The sequence below is a fragment of the Xylocopa sonorina genome, chromosome 3 (assembly GCF_050948175.1).
Source record: "Xylocopa sonorina isolate GNS202 chromosome 3, iyXylSono1_principal, whole genome shotgun sequence".
Lineage (NCBI taxonomy): Eukaryota > Metazoa > Arthropoda > Insecta > Hymenoptera > Apidae > Xylocopa > Xylocopa sonorina.
In genome coordinates this window covers 5,288,151-5,313,646 of record NC_135195.1, presented here as the reverse complement: position 1 = coordinate 5,313,646, position 25,496 = coordinate 5,288,151, and the positions used below count along the sequence as shown (strand labels likewise).

Here is a 25,496-nt window from a genome sequence, read left to right as displayed (position 1 = left end):
TTAGATATAATCAAGAGGATATTAAACTTATCTTTCAATCACATAGTACATAATAGTAATTCTAGCTCATTAATCAACCGAACATGTCAGAATACGAGTAGTATTATACCTAGATTTCTGCAAACAAAAAATATATAAGGGAGAAATAAAAATTAAAAATTGTTTGATTTGATTTTTTTTTATATTTCATTACATGCATTCGTACATTAATAATAATTAATTAACAATAATAATAGTTGACATATAATACAATAAGAGTAATAATTAATAAGAAACTAATTATCTTTCCTTCCTGTGACAGCTGCCTCAATGCTCTAAAAATCCTAGCATTCCTACAGAGTTTTTTTTTTTTCTTTTCTTGACATTTGACTCGAACTGAAAAAATTCGGGAGATAATAGAAAGGTTTTGTGCTCATCTCATTGTACACACGTTGGATACGTACATCACCCTTCAGTGCTATTGATTACATTTCCCTCGCAATTCTTTTTTTTTATATTTTTTGCATCTTTTGTTAATCACGAATTGAATTATACAATGATTATTTAAATACTTTATAGATATCATTATATAAATGTTTCAACATTTAAGCCCCTTACACAAAATTACTACTTTGTTTTTTTTATACATTTCATATAAATCATGTAAGTAGTATTTGTGTGTGTTTAGCGTTAGAAAACACAAAATTTTGTTTACCATAAGGATCGACATCAGATGGTTCGTACAAATAGCTGCAAAAATTACAGTGACTCAGATTAGTTAGTTTAAACATTTCACTAACTCATACTTATATGATTTATATAAAAATGACTTCAAACGTCTGTCTATATTGAACGTGCAAATCGTAGATATTCATGAAAATGTTTGATAAACACTTCTCTAAATATTATGAAAGTTTACATGTAATATAAGAGAAGCTACGTTTCTAGAAGGATATATGTTCCTATGGAAACATGTCAAAGTGTTATGTAGCAGAATAACATCTACAGCAGCACTGTAATTGTTTTTCAACAATGATTTAAAAGTTCGATTATAATTTATACATTCTAGCTTTCGATTATTTAGTAGCAATTGCATGTATCTGCATTATCTTCTTACTGTCGATAATAATTTGCACGTTTTTAATTTTCAATCAAAGCAAAAAATATAAATAATTTAGCATTTTGAATGATACGATACTAAAATATTAGTAATGCATCAAATATTTAAAATAAAAGCGGAAGATCACAAATACCTTTGATACTACATTTCTCGCTTTTAAGCTAACCAAGATAAATATTATCAAATATATAATCACAAAATTGTCAACCTTAAGATACAAACAAAAATATTTCATTTCAAGCTATGTCATGATATTCTATGTGCGAAATGAAGATATGGTTCCTCATTGCAAATGGCAAGCACTGTTTTTTTTGTATTTTTTTTTTAGCATATTGTGGTCATCGTGATGCATTGCGAATTAATTTAAAGGATCAACTTCAACGTAATCGTAAATGTATGATGACGGTGGGTTAGTAGCGTCGGCTAAAATTTCAGTCGACGTCAATTCAATGTTTGGATTGCGCCATGCATTGGTATCAGTTCCACCGATATCCAGACCAAGTCGTAAATTAGCTGGAGTATTACCGATGACGAAATGCTCTTCAGTCAAGGGCAAAGCATCTTTTAACAGAAGCCTGCAAGACGTAACAATCAAAGGATAAAAATTTGTACATTAGTTTGGAAAAATGACTGCAAATTGAAAGTGCAGATAACAAATAATTGCTATATGAAATGGAATAAATTGTAAAAGAATCGTTTAATGCACTTACCAAATGTTTTCGTCAACAATAGTGTGAACTTTTGGTACAGGGAATCCGTTGAATGGGGAAGCAACTGGTAAGGTGTATGCTCCCATATTTTCGAAAATTATCCAATCACCAAGATCCATTTCGTGTAAGAGAACATTTTCCACAACTTGATCCAAACCATCACAAGTTGGTCCCCAAATACTCGAAGGAACGATCTTTCCATAGCCTTTCTGTTAATGTTAAAATGTTCAGTATTAGAAATAATCCTTTATTGATAAGACGTTACTTATTGTAAAAAATAACAAATAATCTGATATTTCGAAGAGTACAAATTACTTTTAACTTGTCACACCTCTTAGAGTTACACAGTATCTTACATCTCTTGAAAAAATGATTACCTTTAGAGGTATTGGAGTTACGTGCTGATGATCATAAAGCAGACAATTGAAGGAGCCATAAACACCATCATTGATGTAGTACATATTGTGCGTAACAGTATTTGGTGAGTTCTCATCACCGCGCACAGAACGCTTGCTATGAATGCTGGTTGCGAGAGTAAATGCAGAAGCCACGTAAAAACGGCCAGGTTCAGCAATAACATGAACAGAATCAGCTAAAAATTGTTATTATAAGTAAACGAAACATAAAATAAAATAAAATTAGAGTAATATCAGTGCAAATAGATACTACTTACTATTGAAATACTCGTCGAGTGCTTTATTAACGACATCAGCGATTTTATCGATGCTGCTACCTTTATTTCCTGGATAACCACCACCGATGTCTAGTAAATGCGGTTTAAAACCAATATCCATCGCTAAGTCGAATAATGTTTTGCAATGGCGTATAGCACGATGAAACACGGGTGGATCCTGACAACCAGATCCAACATGAAAACTGATACCGATGACATCGAGTCCCAACACACGCGATAGGCGCAAAAGGTTAGGAGCTTCGTATATTGGATCACAACCGAATTTCATGCCCAACTGGCACTGAGCTACTTCTGCGTCACAACGGATTCTGATAACAATCTAATATTTAAGAACGATGAATTAGTTATTGACAGCTTATAATTTAGAAAAAAGAAAAGTGGAAAATAAAATACTCTCTATTACCTTTGCATTTGGATGGAGCTTCTTAATCTTATGTAATTCATTTTCATTATCTACTGTCATTACATCAACTCCAACAGCGGCAGCGTGACGGATGTGAGATGCTGGCTTAGCTGGATTGGCAAAGATGATTCTTGACGGATCTACTCCAAGACTTAATACCTTATTAATCTCCGACTACAAATAACAAGTGAACAATAAATCTCATTTAGATTATTCATCTTAGATATCTCTTAACTAGTGTCAGTGATAGTACTATATGACACTTACTTTGGACGCACAATCAAAACCAGTACCAAGAGCAGCCAATACTTCAATTACACTTAAGTTGTCGTTACACTTTACAGCTAAAAGTTTACAATCAAATTAATGATGAACGTAATTAATAATAAAATAATAATTTTTTTTATTTCGGATTTCAAATAGAATGCAGTGCAGAATATTATTTATTGTCTTACCATAATATGGACTGACACGTGGCATCTTCTCTTTCCATATTTGATGTTTATGCACAATATCTCCAATATCAAGTACATAAAATGCTTCTTCTTGTAATCCACTTAATGCAATATCCTTGATAACGGATGTAACATTTGATGCATCCTCCAAAACATGAATACGTTCGTCCTGATTTGTTACCTTCATATTGACTATTTTATAAGTTTTTGAAAGATACTCTGTAGGCGCTAGGCAGCAAACTGAAAGTTACAAAATTGTTTTATCATAACATTCCACATTTTTTTATTCTTTTCACATATATAATATACTAAATGCTACATACGAGGCAGCTGTCAATGAGAATTGGGTGAGACGTGAGGAAGCGGGTTAAGACAAGATCACTATGGGGGTGCTAGCAAAGCCACGGGGGCTCTGCGTTCAGGGCCAACTTCCAGTTGCCGCAGTTATCTACGCACCCACCAATAGACTGGCCCACCAGCCTATTGCAGACAGAACCCTAGAACAAAAAGTTATTATTTCATATATTTGAATATCAAAATAGCAGAATATCGAAGTACCTTATGGGTGATTCAAGCTTAAATAAAAATACTACAAGTTATATTTTACAAAGAATTTTTAGGTCAACCTAGAAGTATATTAAAGAATAAATCTAATCCTTATCAATACTTTCTAGATTAAAGCCATACTTCACAAAGGTTGTTCTATTAAATATTAATCTCTTCAACTGAAAATAATACTTCAATTAGATTTAGTTACTAATAGTAATAGAATTTACAGTTCTTCTTTATACAGTGAAATTTACATACTGCTTAAGCACTTAAAATTAATTCACTTTCTATAGATCAATACATTTGGTAGCAAGTGTCAAATATTTTCTTATAGTCCCAAAATTATCTTATCAAATTTTATCAGTATTAATTATATGTATTTCTGGCCGGATACCAGACAGAGCATCATATTGAAAAGATTTTACATTGCCTTCTGCTTAAATACTATTTAATACGAGTGTAGTATAAATTTTAATCGAATAAATTTCTTAGGAAACTTAATATTTTTAAACTAAATAAGCGGTAACAAATCAAATGACATATATAGTGACATAACGTATTTTAACAGTACAGTTTTTAAAACTCACCTGGCGTTTAAAAGTAATTCTCGTAGCTTTTATAACACGTTGGATGAATAAAATGATTAAATCAGAGGTTTTAGCGTGCTTGAATTTTTGACAAACTACAATCTTTGCAATAATTTAAAAAAAAAGACACAACGAGTAAAAAACAAATGATTATGAAGTTATTACACTTCGTTTCCCTTGTAATATAACTTAAGATACACTCAGTCAAAGATGCTTAATGGACAATGAAGAGTCCAGAATAATACTGAACCTGAAGTAACTATTTGGGCCACTATTTATACGAGAAAGATAAGTACTATCAGGCAGCCTTTGCGTGGTACTAAGTCTACTTCATGGAACAAAGCTTATCTGACGGCCAAGAAATACATGGTTCAGAGAGATCCAATTGGACGTGGAGGGGTAATGCACACGCCACTCAAAGATCAAGTCTTCATTGGGGGCATGGAAATACCATGTTTAATCTATGCTACACTGTTGAAAGTTATGGATTACTGTCATTCCTTAAAATCAGTTGACAGACAACTGATAAGATTTATTATATTTCCCGGCTAAAATACAGGTGTGTATGAAATTGTCACGCTTATCACTTTTAAGCAACAGTTAAGAGAGGCTTTAACGAACATTTTAGACTGACATCAGATCTTTTAATTCAGAATAGACGTAGAATGCGTGTCAATAGATGTAAAATATAGAAAAGGTATTGCAGAAATTGATGCAACAAAGTATAGCAGAACTATACGTATTTAGTATAATAATATAAAAGCATAATTGTTTTATTTCACGTATGTAGAATAAAATATTTATTTAATGATAAAAAGATATATTTTCTCACACAGCAATACAGTTTACAATTATATTATGTAATTAAGTGATAAAGAAATGATTAAACAATTGGATTTTGTATGCTCTTGGATAATACATATTTATAAAAAAAAAATAAAGCACTGGAATCACTCATTATAAGCAAAAATTAAGGCACAAATACAATATTATTTGAAAACAGCATGATTATTAAAAATGGAAAAAATAAATCGGAAAAAATTAACATATTGACATTCGCATTATCACTGACGGGTAAGAGTTTCTTTATTTAATATACTGAAATTTGAACAAAATCTTCGTATTCCATTGTGACTTTACTGGTTTACACAGGAAATATCAGGCCGAGTTATATAGTAGCAACTGGAAGATAACATAGCATCGAAATACAAACTGCTACGCAAACATGATGTTAGCAAGATGGTAACGATGTTTGCAAATAAGGTATGCCATTGTAGTAATACGTATTGTGTTGAGTGAATAATTTGACGTCGAATCAATTACTCTGTCTTATGAAACAGACGGAAAGAAGATACGAGGAAAATTACGATAGACAAAGCGTGGATTACGAAAGAACCGTGAGGAAATAATAGCGCATATGGAAAATGTTCTATAAGGAAAATGGAGAAAATCCATGATTCATCGATCGAAAAATATTTAACCTAACTTTAAATATATTTTACGTCAAGAAATCTGTACATATCTCGACGGAGCACGTTGTGACTCACTGATAACTAAAAATTTCACGTGACATACGGCTATGCAAGATGCATACCAAGGATAATGCCGAATATTCGTTAAAATACGTACCGTATCAAATGATCGCCACCCTGCGGGTCGGCACTCGGTTTTTGACGGAATGATGGAAGTTTTCGGTGACTGGATCTCAAAAATCAGTCAAATCGGTCGATGAAGATTTAAGCTTCCTTCGTGTTGCGACCAGTGCCTGTCGGATTCTCTCGCGACCGATTTCCCGTTAAAAGTATCGAGAAAGAACATTCGTTTGTCCGATCGTAACCGCTTAAATGGCACGAGCGAACATTGACGTGTCAGTCGATTAACTCGTAAGTCGTATTTAATTTCGTGAAAAGTCGAAGAACCTGGTGAAACCGCAGAACTTCCTCCCACGGACACACCACCGAGCAGGAGCTCCCGGAAAGGTTCGTAAATGCATCCAGCACAGAACGTACTCGATTTCCCAACTCGAACTACGAGCTTTTGACTTTCGATTATCGCGAATAATCGATTACTCGTTTTTAAATATACTGCGAGTGGGAGTTTAAGACACAGGTTGTGTAGTAAAATTGAACCGTTGAAATCATAATCGTTACTCTGTATTACAAAATTAGAAACAGCGAAATTGTTACAAAGATGGTTGAGGTATGCATTTAAAGATATTCTAGTTTCATTTATTTATTTCCAATTTCAACTAAATTCTTTGTTTTATCTGTTAGAGCTGTTCATAACTCGTCCTTCTTTAGAATTTTTATATACATATAATAATGAACCAAATAGTGAAAAAACAAAGTTAGAAGCTAATGATTTTAAATGTTAGAGATGTGAGCATATTGACCTGGTGTATGAAAGTTAGAAATTATGCGCAACATTTATTCAATTGTATTAAAAGGATTGTAGCTAAATAATTCAAAAATATTGACTACTTTATATTTTATTACAAGATACAAAGAATTGAAATAAAAATAACATGTATATTTTCATATAACCTTTTCACCTGGCAATATAACAATAACAATTATATTTTCTTAGTTTGTGAATATAAAATAACATTTAAAGTAGAAGGTATCTCTTTGAGGAAGTATGTTCAAAATATACATATCACTAACAAACATGAAGTATATTGTATAGGATACATACACTGTTTGTATCTCAGAGTTAACCTTTTGACTGCAAGCTGCATAAATGCAAAATGTTTATTGTGTATAATCCTGAAGTGCAATCATGATAATGTATGTACATTATAATGTTTAATTACCATAAATGAAAAGTTCTATATGTAAAAACTAAATACAGATTCATTTTTATTTTCAACACCTAGTGACTGGTTATCACCGGACACCTTTAAATAGTATTAGCACTCAATGATAATCATTATCAAGTACTTAAAGATGTTATTTGCAGTCAAATGGTTAACATATTCTAGCTAATAAAATCAATAACATTAAAAAATTATTAGGAACCTATATCTAATGTGTCTTCATAGGGGTTGCTGTGAAAGATCTGACAACAGTCTTGACTAACATTATAGAACTAAAAAAATTGAATTCCGTTAGTATTTTTAAATCTTATATAGTATAAACATATAGTGTAATTATTAAAAATAGTACCTGAGTATGGCAATCATTCCAGCTGGCATTAATTTACCGGTATTATAATAACGATAACCCATGATTCCACCAAGAACTAAAGTTGCTGCTACGGAGACTCTAATATTTGTGGGATCCTGGGAAGTTTGATAAGCTCCATAACCCAAGACGGATCCAAAGAGAAGTCCGGCACCCAGAGATGGAATTGATTCTTTAAGAAATCGGGTAATTTCAATTTAAGTTATTAAAAGATACTTTCCATTGATTACATTTAAATTAAAAATTAGGTACATGCAAGAAAACATTGAGGATAATTAGTTAGAAATTACAAAATTAAAATTATACCATAAAATTAAGAATACCTGTTTAATTGTTTATTGCAAGAAAAGTAGCAATACTTGAAAGTATACATAAACTTACGTGCTTTTACATAACCAAATACACCTCCAGCTGCTACTGTAGCAGCATATATGTATCCAAGTATATCAACAGTCATATTTTATTATTAAGCAATAGTAATTTTATTAGTTATTTAAATTACTGTGTGACTGTTGTTATGCCCCTCAGTTAAGCATTAGAGACTCATTAAATGCCACACAAACTATACTTATATTTTGCACATCATAACTATCATCATGATATACCAATTTTATAGAGAGATTACTTTTTTATTTCTACGGTATTATAGCCATACAGCATGTTAGCTGTTACTTACTTCATAGCATACATTTTCGCGGCAAGAGTTCAAAATGTTAGCAATTCATAGTTTGTATATTATTCTACTTATTTTTGTTTGCTTATATAATTTTTAAATAAATAACGTCAGTTATTGATGTTGTGCGTTACAAATTGATATTTGTAAACAACAATACGTAGTAATATTAAGAATGATGTGCATTGAATAGTACCACATCATCACGATTGCTGCGCTACCTTTTGCAACCACACATTTTATCGATACTAAGTGTTGATATACCTACCAATGAAATATCATGTCTATGTTTTTAATTTTTTTTGCTTGGTTTAAATCTATTGTTGAACACATTTGATCGATTGTTTCGTAATGAAAATATCGTGATTGAAATTTAAAGCGTTATTTAATCTATTGCGCCAACTGAATTTCAAATGTTCTGTACTTTATATTTAGAAAAGTACCATGCATACAAATTCAATGTCAATGCGTATATAATCATTATATAGTTTTTTTTTATTATTACGCGAAAAGTTACAAATAATGTAAAAATATTTTAGAAAATATAATAAAAATAATAATATCTATTAATATTTACAAAACAAATATATTACTAACATTACTCTTTTAATAAAAGCTTAGTATATATACAATAAATATAAAAAACTCTCAACTGTATATGAAGATAAAAATTGTGTAATCGCACTTAGAAAAGAGTAATAAATTGCAGGTAATCATTGCAATTGCGTAACTTGAAATTGTAGAAAAATAATGACGTAATTACATATAGTATCTATGGAAATAGCTGTGTATATTTTCGCGCAGATAGTCTAAACGTATTTTATATGCTTATTCAACAGTTTGTTATTCAAGGACGAGTCGAATGATAGGAGAAAAAAAAATTTATAGGTTTAAAAGGACAATTGGAGTGTATGTAGATATTCTTCTCAAGCTAGAGTATAATCGATGTTATCTTTGGATTGAAAATTGCCTAGTCAGCTAAGTCATCTATGATTAAGTTCATGGGAAGCAATTGATCGTCGTCGTCAGGATCCATGATATCAGTTTTCATAACGTTTCTAGTTAGTCATCAGCCGCTCGCTTGCTAACATTCTTTACATTTCATTCCGTACTATGTTGTCACAAAATATATTAATTCGAACTGGAAATATACTTTCCTTGCACGAAGCAAAAACGAAAGCAAGTCAAAATCCTACGGACGAGGTCAGTTTTTAAAAGTTTTAAATGAGAATTGTTGTAAATTTGAAAATTTTCCATGAATATTAGCGTAGTCATAATTCTCGAGGTTATGTCTCGTTTAATACTAACTGGAAGATTCTAATTCTGCTGAAGCAAAAAACTTTCTTTTCAGTTAATCGAAACGCTGAAAATTATACTTCGAGATAATGAAGGCAGTGGCGAAAATCCAGTGATTGTATGTTCATTTATTAATTGTCATTTGAAACGTTTTGAGGAATGTCTTATTAAATTGTTGGAAATTTTCAGGTTCAAGGTGTTGAGGATAATGCCTTAAAAGATATCAATAGAGAAGATGTCAAGGTAACTGTAAAAGTGTTTATTTCATCACCTGATGTAAGCTTATTGAGATCAGCTATATATGGAGGTTTGAACTATAATCTAATAACTCTTTCTACAATGTATTGTACACAATATGATATTGATTTATGTATTAAGTATGGTTATATTGTATAACATTTGTTTCAGTTTGTAATGCTTTAAATACAAATACAATCGAGTCTTTAGTAATTGCCTATTCAGGTGCAGAGAATTCAGAAGATTTATTGACATCATTAAAATATCTCTGGTCAGAAATAGAGGAGTATGTCAAGATCGGCAAATTGTCAAGTGTTGGGTTAAGTGATGTCAATACAAATGTGTTTATTGACTTGTTTAAGTGGGCAAATGTAAAATTATTATTACTTAAGTTTTTCCTTGATCTTCATTTTGATTGCGTTTATTTATATTTTTGTATTTACTTTATATTTTTTTTTTCACTCGAACAGGTAAAACCAAACATTGTACAAATTAGTTTAACTACATGTTGTGTTGTGCCACCAGCTTTGCAAGCATTTACTAAGGAAAATGATATACAGTTATTAACACACAATGATCCTGAGCGTAAGTATATTTTTATGTACAATATTAATATAATAAAATAATGTAAAATAAACGTAAGTAGAGCATTTATATAATATACGATATAACAATAACAACAATAGTATTTTGTTCAATTTGTTTGTTTAATACTTCTTTACTTACAGAAATTCTTCCTCAAGAAGATTTGAATAGATTACTCAATGGTAATACAAGTTTATATTGGGTCACAAGATATCAAGTACATCTAAAGTGTCGGGGTATTTTATCCTCAAAGGGTTACCTATTGTTTGTACAAAAACATCGTATTTTTCACAATCTACTGCAGTAGATAAGAAAATTCTTTTTTAATAATTCATAACAAATTGTGATAGTATTTACTACTATTATAGTATTGTTAGTATGTTATATTTAACATAATTATTATAAGATCAGCAATTTAACAGAGGAGTTTCTTTAAGCAGAAATAAATTAACTTTTTTTATGTAGAAGATGGATTTTTTATGTACAATTATGGAAATAAATTTTTAGCGAGTGCAATTGTAAGCAATGTATCTTAAATTATTTTCATTTTCAACTAATTTTCTTGAATTTCAATTATTAATTAAGAATTATTTTCCTTTGTTTTGGCACGTAATAATGCATTATAAAAACATGTTGGGATTTTTAATTTTCGCTATTAGCTGGTGAGTGCAAAAGTAAACATAAAATAAAAAACGCAACGTGGAGATCATGGGTAGTGTTGGGCATGTACGACGCTTGAACAGAGCAACAGATATTCCTTAAATAAGTATGTTAATTGTTCTCTCATTTCAGGGTTGGTTTATTTGCTACGAATAGAGAACATAGAAAGAAGGATTTCCATACTTTTTTATTTATTAGTTATATTTAAGTACTTTTTGGATTTGTTTAATTTAAATATATATATATATATGTATATATAGACGAAATATTTTTGAAAATGGATGAATGTTAAGTAGGAACAATTTTTCAGATTATATAGAAATTAATTTTATTAACATTTTCTGAAATCAAACTATAAATTTTTAATAATTTCGTAATTATATTTCATCTAATGTAATACAAGAATTGTACACTTATTAAAAAGCTAGCTCTTAAATTTTTCCACAGAAAATGTTGTAATTAGTTATGAGAATGTTTAAAATAGAAAAATTTGAGAGCAGATTTTTAATAGGTAGATAAGAATTACACGAGTTCTTTTCGGCTGTTGTGCGTTCAACCGAATTCGTAACCATCGCTAGCGGTAGCCGATCGGGAGTCCGCTAGGCAGCAGGGACACAAGGAATCCTTCGTTTTATGTGTGTGTCCCACCTTCGTCGTCGTAGCCGCCGCCGCCGCCGCCACCGCCGCCGCCGCCGCGATCCTCGTCGTCGTCGTCGTCGTCGTCGCAGGTTGGCTCGATATATGCGGGCCGATTTTTCGTTTTGCCACCGGCTCGCTGCTGCCTTCGGATCTTTCCCTTTCCTGCGCGTTCTGTTACTCCGCTCCCGGTCCGTGGGCCCTTTTGCGTTAAGCCGCACCGCGTGGCACACACGGGGACAACGAAACGAAGGGACGGGACTTCGGGGGACTACGGATAGCGTAAACGTTTCTCTCCGCTCCCTCAGTTCTTTCTCTCGCTCGCCCTTCCTTCTTTACCCTCATCTCTCCCGCGTTCTCTTCCTTGCTCCCTTTCCGCACCACGCACACCTTTCTGTGTTCATCATTCCACCTTCTCTGTCCCACACGCGCTCCATCGGCTCTCTTCGAGCCCGTTCGATGCTCGCTCTTTTCCTCCATCCCGTCCTCTCGTCTTTCTTCTCAGTTCACCAGTTTAAGGATCCGTCTCTTTCCAATGCTTTCCCCCGTTCCTGCTGGTCACTGTAAAGCGGGCGGGGTATGCGAACGCCGCGATACTATGTTATGCCTGCGGACCGCGGGTCTGACATACTTTGTATGTTAATGCCATATAATGTCGGTTTTGTTCCTCTTTTCAGCATTTATTTGTTCGGGCTCTTTCGGAGCTTTAGCAGGGGCGCGCACGACCATAGTTCGTACCGCGCCTCCCGATCGCTCTGCTATTTCGCGGACTGAGTTTACGGCTTGCCTTTTTTCCCGCACGGGAGACCCCTTACGTCATCGTCGCGTGCTTATCGAAATTTATGCGGACATTATGATGCGTCTGATTGACAGACTGACGTATCATCCTGATAACGTTTATTACATCGATATAACGCCCACTTGTGAGTTTCATTTTAGGAGCCGTCTCCTTGATAGCAAATTAAGGAATAAATTTCCGCTATCAGCTGTTGACGCTATCAGTGCTGGATTCGTAATGTTATACTCTCGAGATTTTCCCGCGGAATTACCCGTACACGAAAGTCGTCAAGATACGGTTTACTATACTTTTTTCTGCGCACGAAAACACGTCAATTGCATTCAATTGCGTCGTATTGTACGAACCGGAGAATTAGCGCATCAAAAGATCACCAGTTAGGCCAACGCAACATTTCTTCGTTGCGCAATTATGCAATTTGCGTAAGCAACGAGTTTCAACGAAACTTGACTCTCTGATAACGAATCTCATCAGGGATGATGCAAGTCCGCGAACTTTACCAGCGAACTGACTAGTTTCCATGTCTATATAAGTGTAACGAAAGAGCTTGTAGAAGTTTGGAATCAATTTCGAGGTAGAGTAATTTAATTAGTGGATATACGAAACCGTTTTTAGGTAACGGGATGGTTATAGGGGATGGTTTAAGAAACTAAAATAAGGAAGAAATCAAATGACGAAACCTTACGCGTAATGTTAAAATCGATCTCTTCCTAACACGAATATCATCTTTCTTGATTTCCATGCGATTGTTTAAGTTTTAAAATTATCCCGTACAATTTCTACTAATGGTTATCGAATGCATTGCGTACAGAATAGCGGAGCAATAAGTCAGGATAGTCGTCTGAACGGAAATAGGGGACGTACTAAAGAAATAAAGAGGATATCGATCAAAGTTCTCTAGCGATAAGCGACACGATGCCGCTATTCAACCTATTTTGTGCGCAACACGTTTGTATCAATAAAAAAGGTAACCGTCATAAATTTCTCGAGGGACGAATTAGCCTGTGGTGGTGAGTTCAGTAGCGATTACCGTGAGTAGCCAGCAGCTACATGCCGCGTGTAATATAGACCTGTTGGAACGCGATCCTGCGTTGACAGGTGATGCAGTCGCGGAATTGCCTCTCGCATCGAGTGCATCTCACGGTGTTCGCGAGCAAAGTGCCTCGCCGTTGATGTTTCGCTAGCGTACGGCCGGCCGTGGCCAAGGGGGCGAATGGTACGCGCGCGAGAGAGAAAAGCCAGAGAAACGAAGTATCGGCGGAGCAACACAGAAGCGGCAGAGAGAACGGCAGTAGCAAGTAAACGCAAAAGCGCCCTCGCTCGCTCCCGCGCGATGCAAAGACGGGGTATAAATAAGCGGCTGTCGTTTGCGGAAGCAGAAAACGGGCAAAAGGACAGAAATAAAGAAGAAGTCGCAGAAGAAAGGGAGCCAGTGACAGAGAGAGGAATAAATAAGCCGGGCCTTGGGAGAGCGAGAGGACAGGCAAAAGTAGAAGGAGCCGGAGCAGTAGCAACGGCCAGAAGCAGCCAGCAACGGTTCCACCGTCGTCGACTCCCTCTTGCCGCTTCGACGACCGAACGTGTCCCGATCTACTACTTTTGCGGTGTACGACCGTCCTCGCATTGAAAACTTTCCACCGTGTCCTGCCTTCTCTTCGAACGCGGCAGGTGTACTTCTGTCTCGTTATCCGGAAGGCCTCTTCCTCCAAGACGGCGACGCGTTCGAGTAGAGGTCGTAGATCACTTGGAGGATGTTTCGAATGGATTTTAAAGGACAAGTGATTTTGTCGTGGGAGGAACGGGAGGGTAGACTCCATTTAACGATCTTCGTAACGTTAATGAATGTATCAGCCCGGTAAATGAAACAGTGCCAAGGAGGAAAAGGAGTCGCACGCTAGGCCAGCCTGCAATGGGTTCTCCCCGCGCATGCCTGGAACCGCGTATAAACGCGGTTCCGATTCGGTTAGAGTTTGAAGACGGATCAGTTGGAAACGGATGATCATGCATACGCGTATTCCGCCTCTATTTTCTACCATCTAGGTACACCTATATGTACGTAACAGGGAGAAAGAAACGCTTCTTCCGGTGTTGGTCCGGTTTCTAGAAATCGAGCCGCGGCCGAGAGCTCGGATCTCCCGGTATCGTTGCGGGTTATCCGCGGCCGGATCTAGATACTATTCATGCTAAGCCGCATATCTGCATACGCATCGAGACACTTTTCGAAAGCACGTTACGCAGCCGCGCAGTGGCACCACGTGCACATACGACGAGAGCCAACCTGCATCCGCGTGTGCACACCGGACCAAGCGGCACCCGTGTGCACACGTACGCTCGTACACCGTCCTGGTAGTGTGTACCAACACGTACACGTCCCACCGTGCGCTGGCTGTGAAACAGAACACAACAGAACAGAACAGAACAGAACAGAACAGAACAGAACAGAACGGAACGGTGCAGAGCGGAACCGAATGAAACGGAACAGAAGCGAACGCAGTAGAGAAGCGCAGGCTGACTGCACGGCCGCAGCATGTTTATTGGCGCATCTTGGAGTCTTAAATCTTTATGTTGTCTCCTCGACGGGGTCTGCTATCTCCCTGTCCTATTGGCGGGACGGGAGGAGAAGGGAGAATCGGCACAACCACGGAAGGGGCGAGAGGATACGAGAACAAAGAGGGGAAGAACCGCCGCGGCCGTTTGAAAGCGAGACGGGGCGAACGAGATGAGCAAGGAAAAGAAGAGGGAAAGAGGGACTAGAGAAGAAACGAGAGGGAAGGAAATCGGGAGAGATATATCTCTCGAGTTGCGGTCGCGAAATCGAGTCAAGAGTCGGACAACCAACGACCAAGACGCATCCACTGCATTACGCACACAGAAGCCGCGATCTTAACGTGCCTCTAGAAATGGTCGTTTGCAGTCGTACAGAGAAAACCCACGTGGTAAAGGCACCGGGCTGGAATTATTAATGGCCGTAGGTGTTGTGCGCGCGAAGATTGCCGCTTTTAGCCAGATGTGATAGAAATTGCGTCATATGGAATTGACTCAACCTGCACTCTTAGTCCCAGGGCTCTTGTCGCGCGCTTCAAGCCGACATAATGTAGCCAAGAATAGAAGGAAATCACGTAAACGTCCAACTATACGGAAAAATAGTATTGCCTTATTATTTGCTGTCCGATTCCTTTTAAAGATTATATGTACGGCTACTTAAAAATAATTGCAAGCGATGACATTGTCAAATATGTATCGTCATAATATTACTTCTAAATGGTAATTATTTAAAATTATTTGTACTAATAAGTATTCTCCTTAAAGCTAGGGATGGAGATCGTTAATTGTGGTTTAGGAAGCTATACGGCAGAAAAATGGGTAGTTTCATACAGAAGTGCTCCAAAATATAAATTGTTAAACATTTCGTTCATGGATATCACAGATTAGTTGTTAAAGAATACAGTAAAGTATCTATTTTTTCATATAATTTTAAAATATAAATAAAAGAATGAAATTTAAGAAAACGGTAACTAAATTGTTCGTGGAAATGGAGAAGATTAGAAGGGACGTAAATCAAAATTAAGAGGAAATGCGTAACAGTCGGTTACCTTAATTAACGAAGGGAAGTGAAATGCACCACACGAGTAATAACTCCTTGGCGTTTCATAATGGCGATCGCGGAATTTTGTAAGGTACTGTGAAATCAATACTCGGTTCTTATCTTTATAAATATTATTTTTCGTCACTACCTAGTCGCGCGATAAAATACTTTAAAACATAGATCGATAAACTTGACTCGTTATTCATTTTATAAGCTACGCGTGTATCTATGTGTTCGATTAGGATTAGTTCCGTAATTGAAAATATTAATATAAAATGCAAGATGCGAAATGGAATATCCAAGTTAGTTAACATTCGAATAACACATCTTAATTTTATTAGAAGATAAAGCAGTTACATAATTGTCGTATTAAGTAATACTAGTATGATTTTGATTGCTTTATCTTTTTTTTCTTGTCCTACAAAACATGTGAGAACATGTAAGACCTAAGAATCAAAACGTTTAGTGAATATTTTTAGAATATCTATATCTGAAGTATGTTTTTGATATAGATAGCATTTGTGTTGCGTTAAATATAAGTATTGCTCACTTACGATATTTATATCGCAAGCATACTTTCAAACTTTATCTACACTATATTAAACGCTTCGTGAATATAAATAGTAACAAAATAATATGTACTAAATCCGATGTAATACCTATAATAGGACATCGAATTAACCAATAACTTCTGCGATAACGCACGGTATTTCTCTTCGTAAACGCAACCGCAGTGTCATTGATAAAGGAGATACATGTGGTGAAAAATCATTTTCAATGGGATTTCATTTATCTTACTGTTAAGATAGCGAGATAGATGACTTCATCAGTGGAACAGCTTAATACAGGTAGGTGTGAAGTATTATACGTATTTTATAGTCTATAAGTAGATTAACTACCCTTATCGTCATATCGTATGCATAAGTAAGATTTCAATCTCTTTTTTAGGTATCTCGCGAGCAAAATTGGCAATCGTTTCAAGTGACGATCCGAGAGCCACGTGAAAATAGCTGGCGTACCTTCAACAGATCGTAACAATAAAAAATATGAATTGCGATCAGTACAAAAGGTTTTGAGTTATCGCTGTAAGGAAGACGTCAAAGTCACGAGTTGAAAACCGTTCTTTCGGTAGGGGGTGTTCGTTGCCATCTCTGACAAGAGTTGTACGGCTCATATATACGCACACGTGGACGCACGGGTGTGTATTCGCCTTGTACGCAGTTCCTTTCTTCGGTACATAGGGAAACGTGGGCGTGAAGGTGCTTTCGAGCACGGTTGCTGACATAACAGTGGGTAAGAAACCAGCAACGATAGAGTGTTATCAGCCGCGTCGAAGGCGGTGGTAAGTTTATGGCTGATACGTGCCGTTTATCGGTCTATGCTATGTTTAGTTAATTAAACGGCTCTGCGAACGCCTGTTGCTACCACCAAGGAAGCATACTCGCCACGGTTCAACGCGAAACGATCGTATAATAGAAGCAGAAAAAGGATGTAAAGAAAGAAAAAAATGGTGGCTAACGATTCGTTCGTTGCTGTCGAGCGGGGCTATGAATATATGCGGTTGGATTTCCCTTTAATTTGCAAGAGGTGGCGCCACCGCCAAGGAAATTGTTGCACAGATCGAATTCGACGAATTCGCCTGTCACTCCATTGGAATAATATTAACTTTAACGATTTCAGACTATACAAGTCCAATACGTACGCGTAAATACACTCGACGTATAAGAATGGTAATCTATCCGATCGAAATTGTTATCCGGAAGTCCTCCGTTTACTATTATTACCATGGTAATTAGATTCGAATCGAATGGTATCGAATCGAATCGAATCGAATCGAATCGAATCGAAAAGAATCGACGTCGATTGGTTAAAAAAGAGCGGGCGCAAAAACCACCGAAGCGCTAAACAGAATACTAGTGGCAAGCGTGAAAACTAATGAACGTTTAGTACGCAATTACCACGATAGATCGAGATACAATACAATATTTGGAAATCGCGATTGGCACGGGAAACGCGGAATGGAATAAGGAACGGGGCGAGCGGTAGCGAGTCGTAGCCGGGAAGAAATTCCTGGTATCGGGCCCGTGTGTTGCCGCGGCGGACTTTGACGATCCCTTAAGTGAAATATCATCGACAATCACTCACGTGAGATCTTTATCGTCCGGTAACGTGATCTCTGACCCCACCAAACTCGGGAGCAGTTTTATGCGAGCTCCCGCGGCGCGTGAATATACACCCGGTGGGTGCTGTTGCCGGAGCGCGGGCGAACGGTGGACCCGGCGAGATCGCTGGAAGATCGAAGGAGGAATGTAACGCGGTCCGTGGCTTCGGGGATATGGTTGGAATCAGAGAAAAGTATTCGGTCGGGTTCGCGTGGAAGCCACGGAACGGCGTTCCGCACGCAGGAACGCGACTGCCAATAAATAAGCATCGGCATTTCGCGCGCGATTCGCGCGTCTTATCGAGCCACTCGAGCGCCGGCGAGGACGGGCTACTTCCGATCCGGCCGATCGAATCGATGCCCCTTATCTGCGTACAGCCGCTGCGGTCGAGAGCTCTTTCATGGGAAAACGAAAACAAGGTAACCCCTTTGAAATTATGCGAGTACGCGAGTACGTTGTCGGTGCCGGGGAGACTGGAGCCGTCTAGCCGCGAGTAGATCGATGCCGCGCTCCGAGCAAAATTTTATCCGCATTTTAATTCTCTTTTAATCCCTCGATAGCCATCGTGTACCATGGAACCTGTATACGGCCGTACTCGCTTATCAATATTTAACAAGTTTTTATTTTTCTACCACCGCCTTTTATTATTCTATTGTGCACAAGGATATAGGGGATACGTCGTGCGATTATTCGCTTCCCAGTTGAAAGTGAGAAGTATAATACAAAATGAAATTTTATTTTCTTCTATCAAATAGCTGCGCGAAAATAGTAGACTCGAACCGTAATAATAAGGGAAATCTATATATATATATATACGCTTCAATCGTTAATTAATTAAAGTAACTTACTTAAATAATTGTATTTTCGATAAATTAGGCGTTAGAGGAGTAAGAACATATTAATCGCTTAATTAAGAATAATTGTAGGGGATATCTTTTTAATTGGAGCAATGTGGAGTAATATTGTGTGTCATATATGAATGCGATATATTAATTAAAAAAGTTAACATGTTAATATAGTACACCCTTGCATAAATTAATGTATGATTCATAGGATACGCTTCATGAAATATGCATGTGACTAATATAACGTGGAAAATATTCAATTAGCTCTACTTAAAATAGGGAAGATGGAAAATACTGTGTGAAACGTTATTGCAGAAAAGTGTGTAGGGTTTGATTTATGCGAGATAAGAAAGGTTCATGCGTCTCTAAGGAAATTGGTTGGGTACAAGACAAATGTAAATTATACGGAGGAATAATCTTTGAAAAACTGGGAAATCATTCAATGAGAACGTCTGAAATATTCCAGGGAAAGTAATCCATGTAGAATGAGGAAATCCCTGAAATAAGAGTACAAGGAAACAATGATCACCGTATAAGAAATTATTAAAGAACGAATAGAAATGTTGGCGATACTTTGCAGTAAACGAGAGCAATACTGAAAATGTTTCATTAACGTGCACGCACATTGGAAATTTAAAATAAGTATGTTAGAATCTTAAAAGAATTCTCAGGAAAGCGCAAGCAGCATTACATATTATAGAAAATTCTTCTGATATTCATCCGAATATCGTAATTTTTACTCGAGTACGTTAAAGCAAAATGTTATTTTAATTAATCGTGGTTGAAAGAAGGCCACTCACCAAAAACGTGCCGAGGAGCATCCAAAGTCGGGCTTACGATGTTTCGCTTTTCCTTTTTTTTTTCCTTTCAGTAAAGGAAACGGGCCGACGTTTCTGGAAAGACGTCGGCTACGTTTCGAAAGATGATAATTACGCTTTTACGGTACACGGCCAAACCCAATCTACATTGTGTCTACGAGGCGAGTTCTCTCGCGGCGAGACGTAGGATATCGCGCAATACTTTTAGGCTCCCTGGTACACGGGTTGCGAAAAAGTGAAATGTGTTGTACCATTGCGTTTCCATTGTTGTGTCCGGGGGAAGACGTAAAACGGGGCAAGGTTGAATCTTTGATTGCCTGAAATACTCCCACATCGTGCGAACTAGCCCCAAAATTCTTCTATACCTTGCTCCATCCGCGCGTACATCCATTTCACGACCCGTTATCCTCGACTTTTGCGTTCTGACAAGTTTCCTGCTCGGAAGGACAAAAAAACCGTTTGAATAGAAGGATCATGGCTAAACGCGCGAGATCTAACACTGCCTCTTAAGACATTGTGTACCACCGCTACTCGTTGCGACGTTACACGACTGTAACGCGGCTATCGATTCGTCGTACGCTAATTTTGTACCTCGTCAATGCTCTCGATACTCACTGTTTCGATGCAAATGATCATTGCCCGGCGAACGCAAGCAAAGATTACCGCGAAACGAGATTTAGTCCCAGGAACCGTGACACGGCATTGGAATTACCGATCGAAAGTCGAGTCACAAGCACGCGGGATTACCGATTCTCGATGATCCGAATCGAAGCAAGTCGTCGATGATCTCCTCGAACGGGCGAGTACCGTTCCAACGACGATAATAACTACCGCACCAGCACACACGGGAAGATTGTGCAATCGTTACCGTCTGCGGAGAACCGCGCGAGAGGAACAGTTCTGGTATCAATGGTGGAACGTCAGTAGGAGGCGAACGCGGGGAACAGGTAGGATCGATGGTTGAATTACGCCGATGGGACGAAAAGGGAAGATCGTTCGTGTAGATAAAATTACGAGGACACGGTGACGAATAAAGAGCGCAGGATTGCGCCGTGAGACGGGATCCCGAAATGACTGGGCAAAAGCGTCTGAATGGGCCCCGTTGGTACGGACGCGGACGAACCATGGCATTCCACCGGAGCGTTGCTCACGGTGACGAGCAAAAGAGCAACGACGCCGTTTCCCATTGTGAAAATCCCCGTGGCACGGTTGCGTTTCCTACGGGAGGGGCCCCAGCTCGATCTCCTCTGACCTCCCACCTTTCCCTCTCTCTCTCTCTCTCTCTCTCTCTCTCTCTCTCTCTCTCGCACTCTCTCTCTATCTCTCGTTTTCTCTCTGTACACGTCTGCTTTAATTACGTTTGTCATTTCGTGGCTGGTGTCTCATTACGAAGAAAGTTGGAGGTTTAACTCGCGAACCTAGGTGGCCTCTTTCTGGTAACGGCACTAACCGACCCAACCAGACAGCCAACAACAACAACGACGAAGGAACGAACGAACGAACGAACCAACCGACCGACCGACCAACCAGTCATGAGCCCCCTTTTACCTTACGTATAGCCCTCCGCGTGCCTCTCTTCGCATCGCCGCTCTAGATCTTCGGATAAGAGCGAACACCATTTTAGCGGTTCCTTACACACCAGACATCCGTTCCCTTCCTATATATACGCCAGGCTACGGGAGAGCTCGCTGCATTTTCTCCGCGCGAATGTGTCAAGCGGCTGAGAAACAGACAGAGACGGGGCGAAGGCGGATCGTCGGGAAGGCGGGTGGAACTCCTGGCGAGAGGGTGGGAAGGAGGGAGGGAGGTACGGAAAGGAAGAGAAAAAAAGGACGAAGAGGTCGAGTGGGAACGAGAGAGAGATGGACGTAACGCGAGCAGAGAAACGGGGAACGCAGAGGGAGACAGAGAGGAAGATATGGGCATGTCAGCCGAAACCTTCTAATCCCACGTAGTACAGGTGCTTAATTCGTTACGTGAGACCGGAGGAAGCAGAAAACGGGATACTGTACCGTTTTCCATGATAACGAATAAGGGTTTCGTCGTCCCCTCTCTTTCTCTCTGTCACTCGGCCTCCCGTGCACGCTCCTCCGACTGTGTAATTAAACATCGCGTTACGTATTCGCATGTGTATCGGCGTCGAGAATATGCGGCCGTCGCGACCAGAAACAGGGGAAGAGGAGAACGGTCAACGCGCGCGGCACTGGTGGCTGCGAAGCGTTTTCCCCTCTTAATTTTCATCGCTCGCGACGAAGTTTCGAACGAACGCGGAACTTTGGCGGTTCGCCACTTACGTGCCTACATACGCGCGTATCGGACGGGGAACGTGGGGAACGGACCACATCCGGGTTAACGTAATTACAAATGAATTTTGTTTTATTAAGCGGCTGGCGGCCGTGCCGCGCACGTAGACGCGGGGCAGGCTTATCTTCGCCGCCGTTGAAGAAGAAACACCGTATTCGGGTTAATTCTGCATTTAATTGCCGGCTTAACCGTATATCCACGGTTTATTCGGTACACCGTGAGAAAAAGGATATTAATTTTTCACGAGTAACTAGAATTCCCGCAAGAATTTGCACTTTATGGAAACACGGACAGATGAAGATAACGCGGCCGGTAATTGCGTAGCGGCAACCGCGCGGCGGGGTGGGTTTTTGCTGGAAATGGCCTAACTCGTGAAATATGGCGCACCTTGGACCGTTGCCTTCGAAAACTCGAGTGACCCACAGGTGCTTACGGACGGAACCGACTCGGAGAGTAACTGTACCAAAACCTATGAATATTGATGGAGGAATCGTATATTCGACTCGTAGAACATTTTTAATTAAACACCGTTGATCGATGCGATTAGCCAAGGATTCCATAAAAGTTCCATCGATCATTCCGCTGGTTCTCCTCCAGTTGTAATTTCACAGATTCATCGTCCGTTGAATTCTGGTCTGTTCAGCAAAACTTTAATCGAAACAAACATGCTTGGATCGTAACCGAGAAAAGTTAACAATTTCCACTCTCTTGCGAAAGAAAGGCAATTCGAAATCTACCGGAGCGATATTTTCTTGGCGAGCTAGCTCGCCTCCCCGACGAAACCACCTCGCCGCTAATTAAACGTACAAGTGAGTCCGTACTCGGAGAAGCCAATTGCGATTTGCGTACGAATCCTCAGGTCAGTTGATCGCACATAAAATCTGGCTTGCATGCTGATAAGGGGTCCCCGTTCGTTCGCGTGTGCGTCCTCCACTCGCGTGTACACGTTAAGGCGCAAGGTTCCCTCGTCTTTTTTCCTCTTTCCTCACTTGCGCGCCTTCTTCGACTCCCCTCGTCCTTCTCGTCGCTCTCCACCGCTTTCTCTCTCTCTCTCTCTCTCTCTCTCTCTCTCTCTCTCTCTCTTTCTCTCCGGTCGCGTCTAAGCGTGTACACGCGCACGCAGATGCCGCGCGTCGATGTGGGTAGGGTTATTAGCCCAGAAAGCAAGGCCCCTGCTTCCGGTGTAGGCACTTTAGTCGGAGAGTTTCTTAACCCCTTCTTACGCGGCTCCTCGCTGGCCTGGCCTGGCCTAAGACTCTGTTGCCCCGGCCTGGCCTGTTGTCGGTCGCGGGTGGTAGAACGCCTCCGTCGAACGAGCGTACCGAACGGGGTCCACGACAAAACTCTCCGTGGCATTCATGCGGTGTACGATCACGTGTGCGGACCGCGGGGGTAGGTAGGTCGCCACGGTGGCGAACCGAGGCCATTTTTCCCGCGGTCTACACTCCGGACCCGTGGCCGAGGGCGATCGTAAATTTCGCGAAACAGGTCGCACGACTATGACTCGCGACCTTGCTTATCGTACGCCGCTGTGATACCGGTGCATGTTTCGCCACGGTGCCTCGCGATCGTTTGCGAGGGGCATTTTAGGGGCCGTCCTTGGGTCGTGTACGATCGATTTTCGTCCGGAAGACTGGGGGAAGCCAAAGGGAGCGACCGAGAAACCAGACGGTCGATTCGTTCGTTTCTATCCTTTGGAGGCGAGTGAGTTAATAGAAACGGTTGTAATTATTGATGGAATAGTAATTGCCACGGTGGCTGAGGAGCGATTTGTTATTTGCTCGCGAAGGGAAACGCTGCTGGTGATATTTAAAGGGACATAAAAGAGATGAACAGGATAGCGTGAAACGGCAAAGAAATACGAGCCAGGACGGATGATGAATACGGTTTAAGGAGTCGTAATTGTTTTGCGTTCGCTTCTAATTGGGACCTGTTGTTGGTTACGTTTCTTCTGAATGAGCCAGAGGGTATGAAATTTTAATAAACGCTCTGATCGGACAGTTAAGATTCGCTGTCTGGGTGAAACTCTTCAGTTCGTTAGTCGGTGTGTACACCGGTTGCTACTAGAATAAACGGAAGGAAAGAATAATGGAATTAGCGCGGACTCACAAATCGCTCGTAAAGATTAAACTTATTTTCCATTTCTCGTAACATTAATTTCAATCCGCTGATACCTCGTGATTAACGGAGTTGCCGGAATTGCATTTTTAGTTTCGCTCTACGCATCGAAGCTTTTCGATCACTTTAGCCATGTCATTTCGGAAATTTAACGTTGCCGCTCGCCATTATTTATCGTCCCTGTCTCCTGTTTCAAAAAAAGAAGAAACGTAGACTCCACGATTTATAGCGCTCGTGGTAAAATTTAATTCGTGGAAACGTTGGTAATTTATTATTTTCCATTAGAAGGGGGTGGATTCTCGTAGCAATATCCATAAAAGCAAAAGCAACGTCGTCTTTCGAGTAAGTAGCAAAAGTTGACGGTGGCATAAATTTTCGCAGCCACTCGCACAGGCTTCGTCGGCTCGCGTCGAGACAGTCGGCGCGATTTGTGGGTCAGATAGCAATTAGAATAAGGCGATCGAACCGATTGGTGTAGCGGAGCGGGGGCCGGTAAAGGTGGTCGGTCGGTTCGGCTCGGTTTCGAAAGTGATGACCCCGGGAGCGGTAAAGATGCGTGCAGGTGCTTCCTCCTTGGAAAGCATTTTATACGTATGGAACAACACTAATGCGATGGAGATTAGCTTACCTGGGTTCCCATGAACTATTTTTGAGCTTAATCGTTGCGCTGATCTGCTGTTATACGCTGTGTGTACGTATGTACGGCCGGGCTAGGTTGTAACAGATAATTACTCCCCGGCTAGGAAGGGGGATAGACGTTCCTGGATCGCTAATGAGCTTCTGGAATATTATCGATGCTCACGGTAGCGCTTATAACTGCTTTTCAACAGAGATTGTAAATTTTCCGTTGTTCACTGACTTCTGAGGGAAAGAGATGCGCGATTATGCGCGCTGGAATATAATGGCGTTTTAAAGGTGCCTTGGCTTGCCTCGCCTCGCCTCGCCTCGCCTCACCTCGTCTCGCCTCGCCTCGCCTCCTCTACCCTCCTGTCCGCCTTGGTGGACTAACCGGGAGATTGAATGAAGCCGAGCCGAATGCGCGCAGAAATGCAAAGCTAGTCAAATAATTGCTTCCTATGGAATAGCGCTGATAGATGTATT

At 39.4% G+C, this 25,496-nt stretch overlaps 4 protein-coding genes and 1 long non-coding RNA gene across 7 annotated transcripts in view; 2 read left to right on the top strand and 3 right to left on the bottom strand.

Annotated features, from left to right (window-relative positions):
- The window catches only part of Oaf (BRICHOS-like domain-containing protein out at first), a 189,060-nt gene that overhangs the window by 73,347 nt on the left and 90,217 nt on the right, over positions 1 to 25,496 (bottom strand). The gene's annotated exons all lie outside the window — the stretch shown is intronic.
- LOC143422194 (ornithine decarboxylase) lies at positions 1,352 to 6,490 on the bottom strand. 3 transcript variants are annotated; one of them, XM_076892661.1, is made up of 9 exons: positions 6,127 to 6,490; positions 3,685 to 3,858; positions 3,362 to 3,601; positions 3,174 to 3,250; positions 2,907 to 3,080; positions 2,483 to 2,822; positions 2,187 to 2,401; positions 1,810 to 2,018; positions 1,352 to 1,674 (listed from the first exon to the last, which is right to left on the bottom strand). In XM_076892661.1, exons 3-9 carry the CDS (start codon positions 3,546 to 3,548, stop codon positions 1,458 to 1,460), a joined length of 1,419 nt encoding a protein of 472 aa, XP_076748776.1. In that variant the 5' UTR covers positions 3,549 to 3,601; positions 3,685 to 3,858; positions 6,127 to 6,490; the 3' UTR covers positions 1,352 to 1,457. The 3 variants fall into 3 exon arrangements, with proteins under 3 accessions (XP_076748776.1, XP_076748779.1, XP_076748778.1); XM_076892664.1 differs by lacking the exon at positions 6,127 to 6,490 and adding an exon at positions 5,552 to 5,688; XM_076892663.1 differs by lacking the exon at positions 6,127 to 6,490 and adding an exon at positions 4,498 to 4,727.
- On the bottom strand, positions 7,370 to 8,276 carry LOC143422205 (transmembrane protein 14C). The gene is made up of 3 exons (XM_076892678.1): positions 8,061 to 8,276; positions 7,662 to 7,851; positions 7,370 to 7,584 (listed from the first exon to the last, which is right to left on the bottom strand). The coding sequence occupies exons 1-3, from the start codon at positions 8,134 to 8,136 to the stop codon at positions 7,521 to 7,523; spliced, it is 330 nt and encodes a 109-aa protein (XP_076748793.1). The 5' UTR covers positions 8,137 to 8,276; the 3' UTR covers positions 7,370 to 7,520.
- Positions 9,241 to 10,792, top strand: Gclm (Glutamate-cysteine ligase modifier subunit). The gene is made up of 6 exons (XM_076892670.1): positions 9,241 to 9,555; positions 9,704 to 9,766; positions 9,838 to 9,955; positions 10,057 to 10,256; positions 10,356 to 10,470; positions 10,614 to 10,792. The coding sequence occupies exons 1-6, from the start codon at positions 9,466 to 9,468 to the stop codon at positions 10,775 to 10,777; spliced, it is 750 nt and encodes a 249-aa protein (XP_076748785.1). The 5' UTR covers positions 9,241 to 9,465; the 3' UTR covers positions 10,778 to 10,792.
- On the top strand, positions 16,935 to 17,846 carry LOC143422231 (uncharacterized). The gene is made up of 3 exons (XR_013101690.1): positions 16,935 to 16,996; positions 17,097 to 17,441; positions 17,540 to 17,846. It is a non-coding gene; the product is annotated as an uncharacterized LOC143422231 (long non-coding RNA).

Bases quoted from the DNA above. Each gene is read 5' to 3' on its own strand.
- LOC143422194 (XM_076892661.1), bottom strand. From the start codon at position 3,548: ATGAAGGTAACAAATCAGGACGAACGTATTCATGTTTTGGAGGATGCA. The intron at 2,823-2,906 runs GTAATAGAGAGT...CTTAAATATTAG, and splicing joins AGCTCCATCCAAATGCAAAG to ATTGTTATCAGAATCCGTTG. The intron at 2,019-2,186 runs GTAATCATTTTT...TAACATTAACAG, and splicing joins TAACTCCAATACCTCTAAAG to AAAGGCTATGGAAAGATCGT.
- Gclm (XM_076892670.1), top strand. From the start codon at position 9,466: ATGTTGTCACAAAATATATTAATTCGAACTGGAAATATACTTTCCTTG. The intron at 9,556-9,703 runs GTCAGTTTTTAA...CTTTCTTTTCAG, and splicing joins GTCAAAATCCTACGGACGAG to TTAATCGAAACGCTGAAAAT. The intron at 9,767-9,837 runs GTATGTTCATTT...GGAAATTTTCAG, and splicing joins GTGGCGAAAATCCAGTGATT to GTTCAAGGTGTTGAGGATAA.
- LOC143422205 (XM_076892678.1), bottom strand. From the start codon at position 8,136: ATGACTGTTGATATACTTGGATACATATATGCTGCTACAGTAGCAGCT. The intron at 7,852-8,060 runs GTAAGTTTATGT...GATTTCTTAAAG, and splicing joins ATTTGGTTATGTAAAAGCAC to AATCAATTCCATCTCTGGGT. The intron at 7,585-7,661 runs GTACTATTTTTA...CAATTTTTTTAG, and splicing joins GGAATGATTGCCATACTCAG to TTCTATAATGTTAGTCAAGA.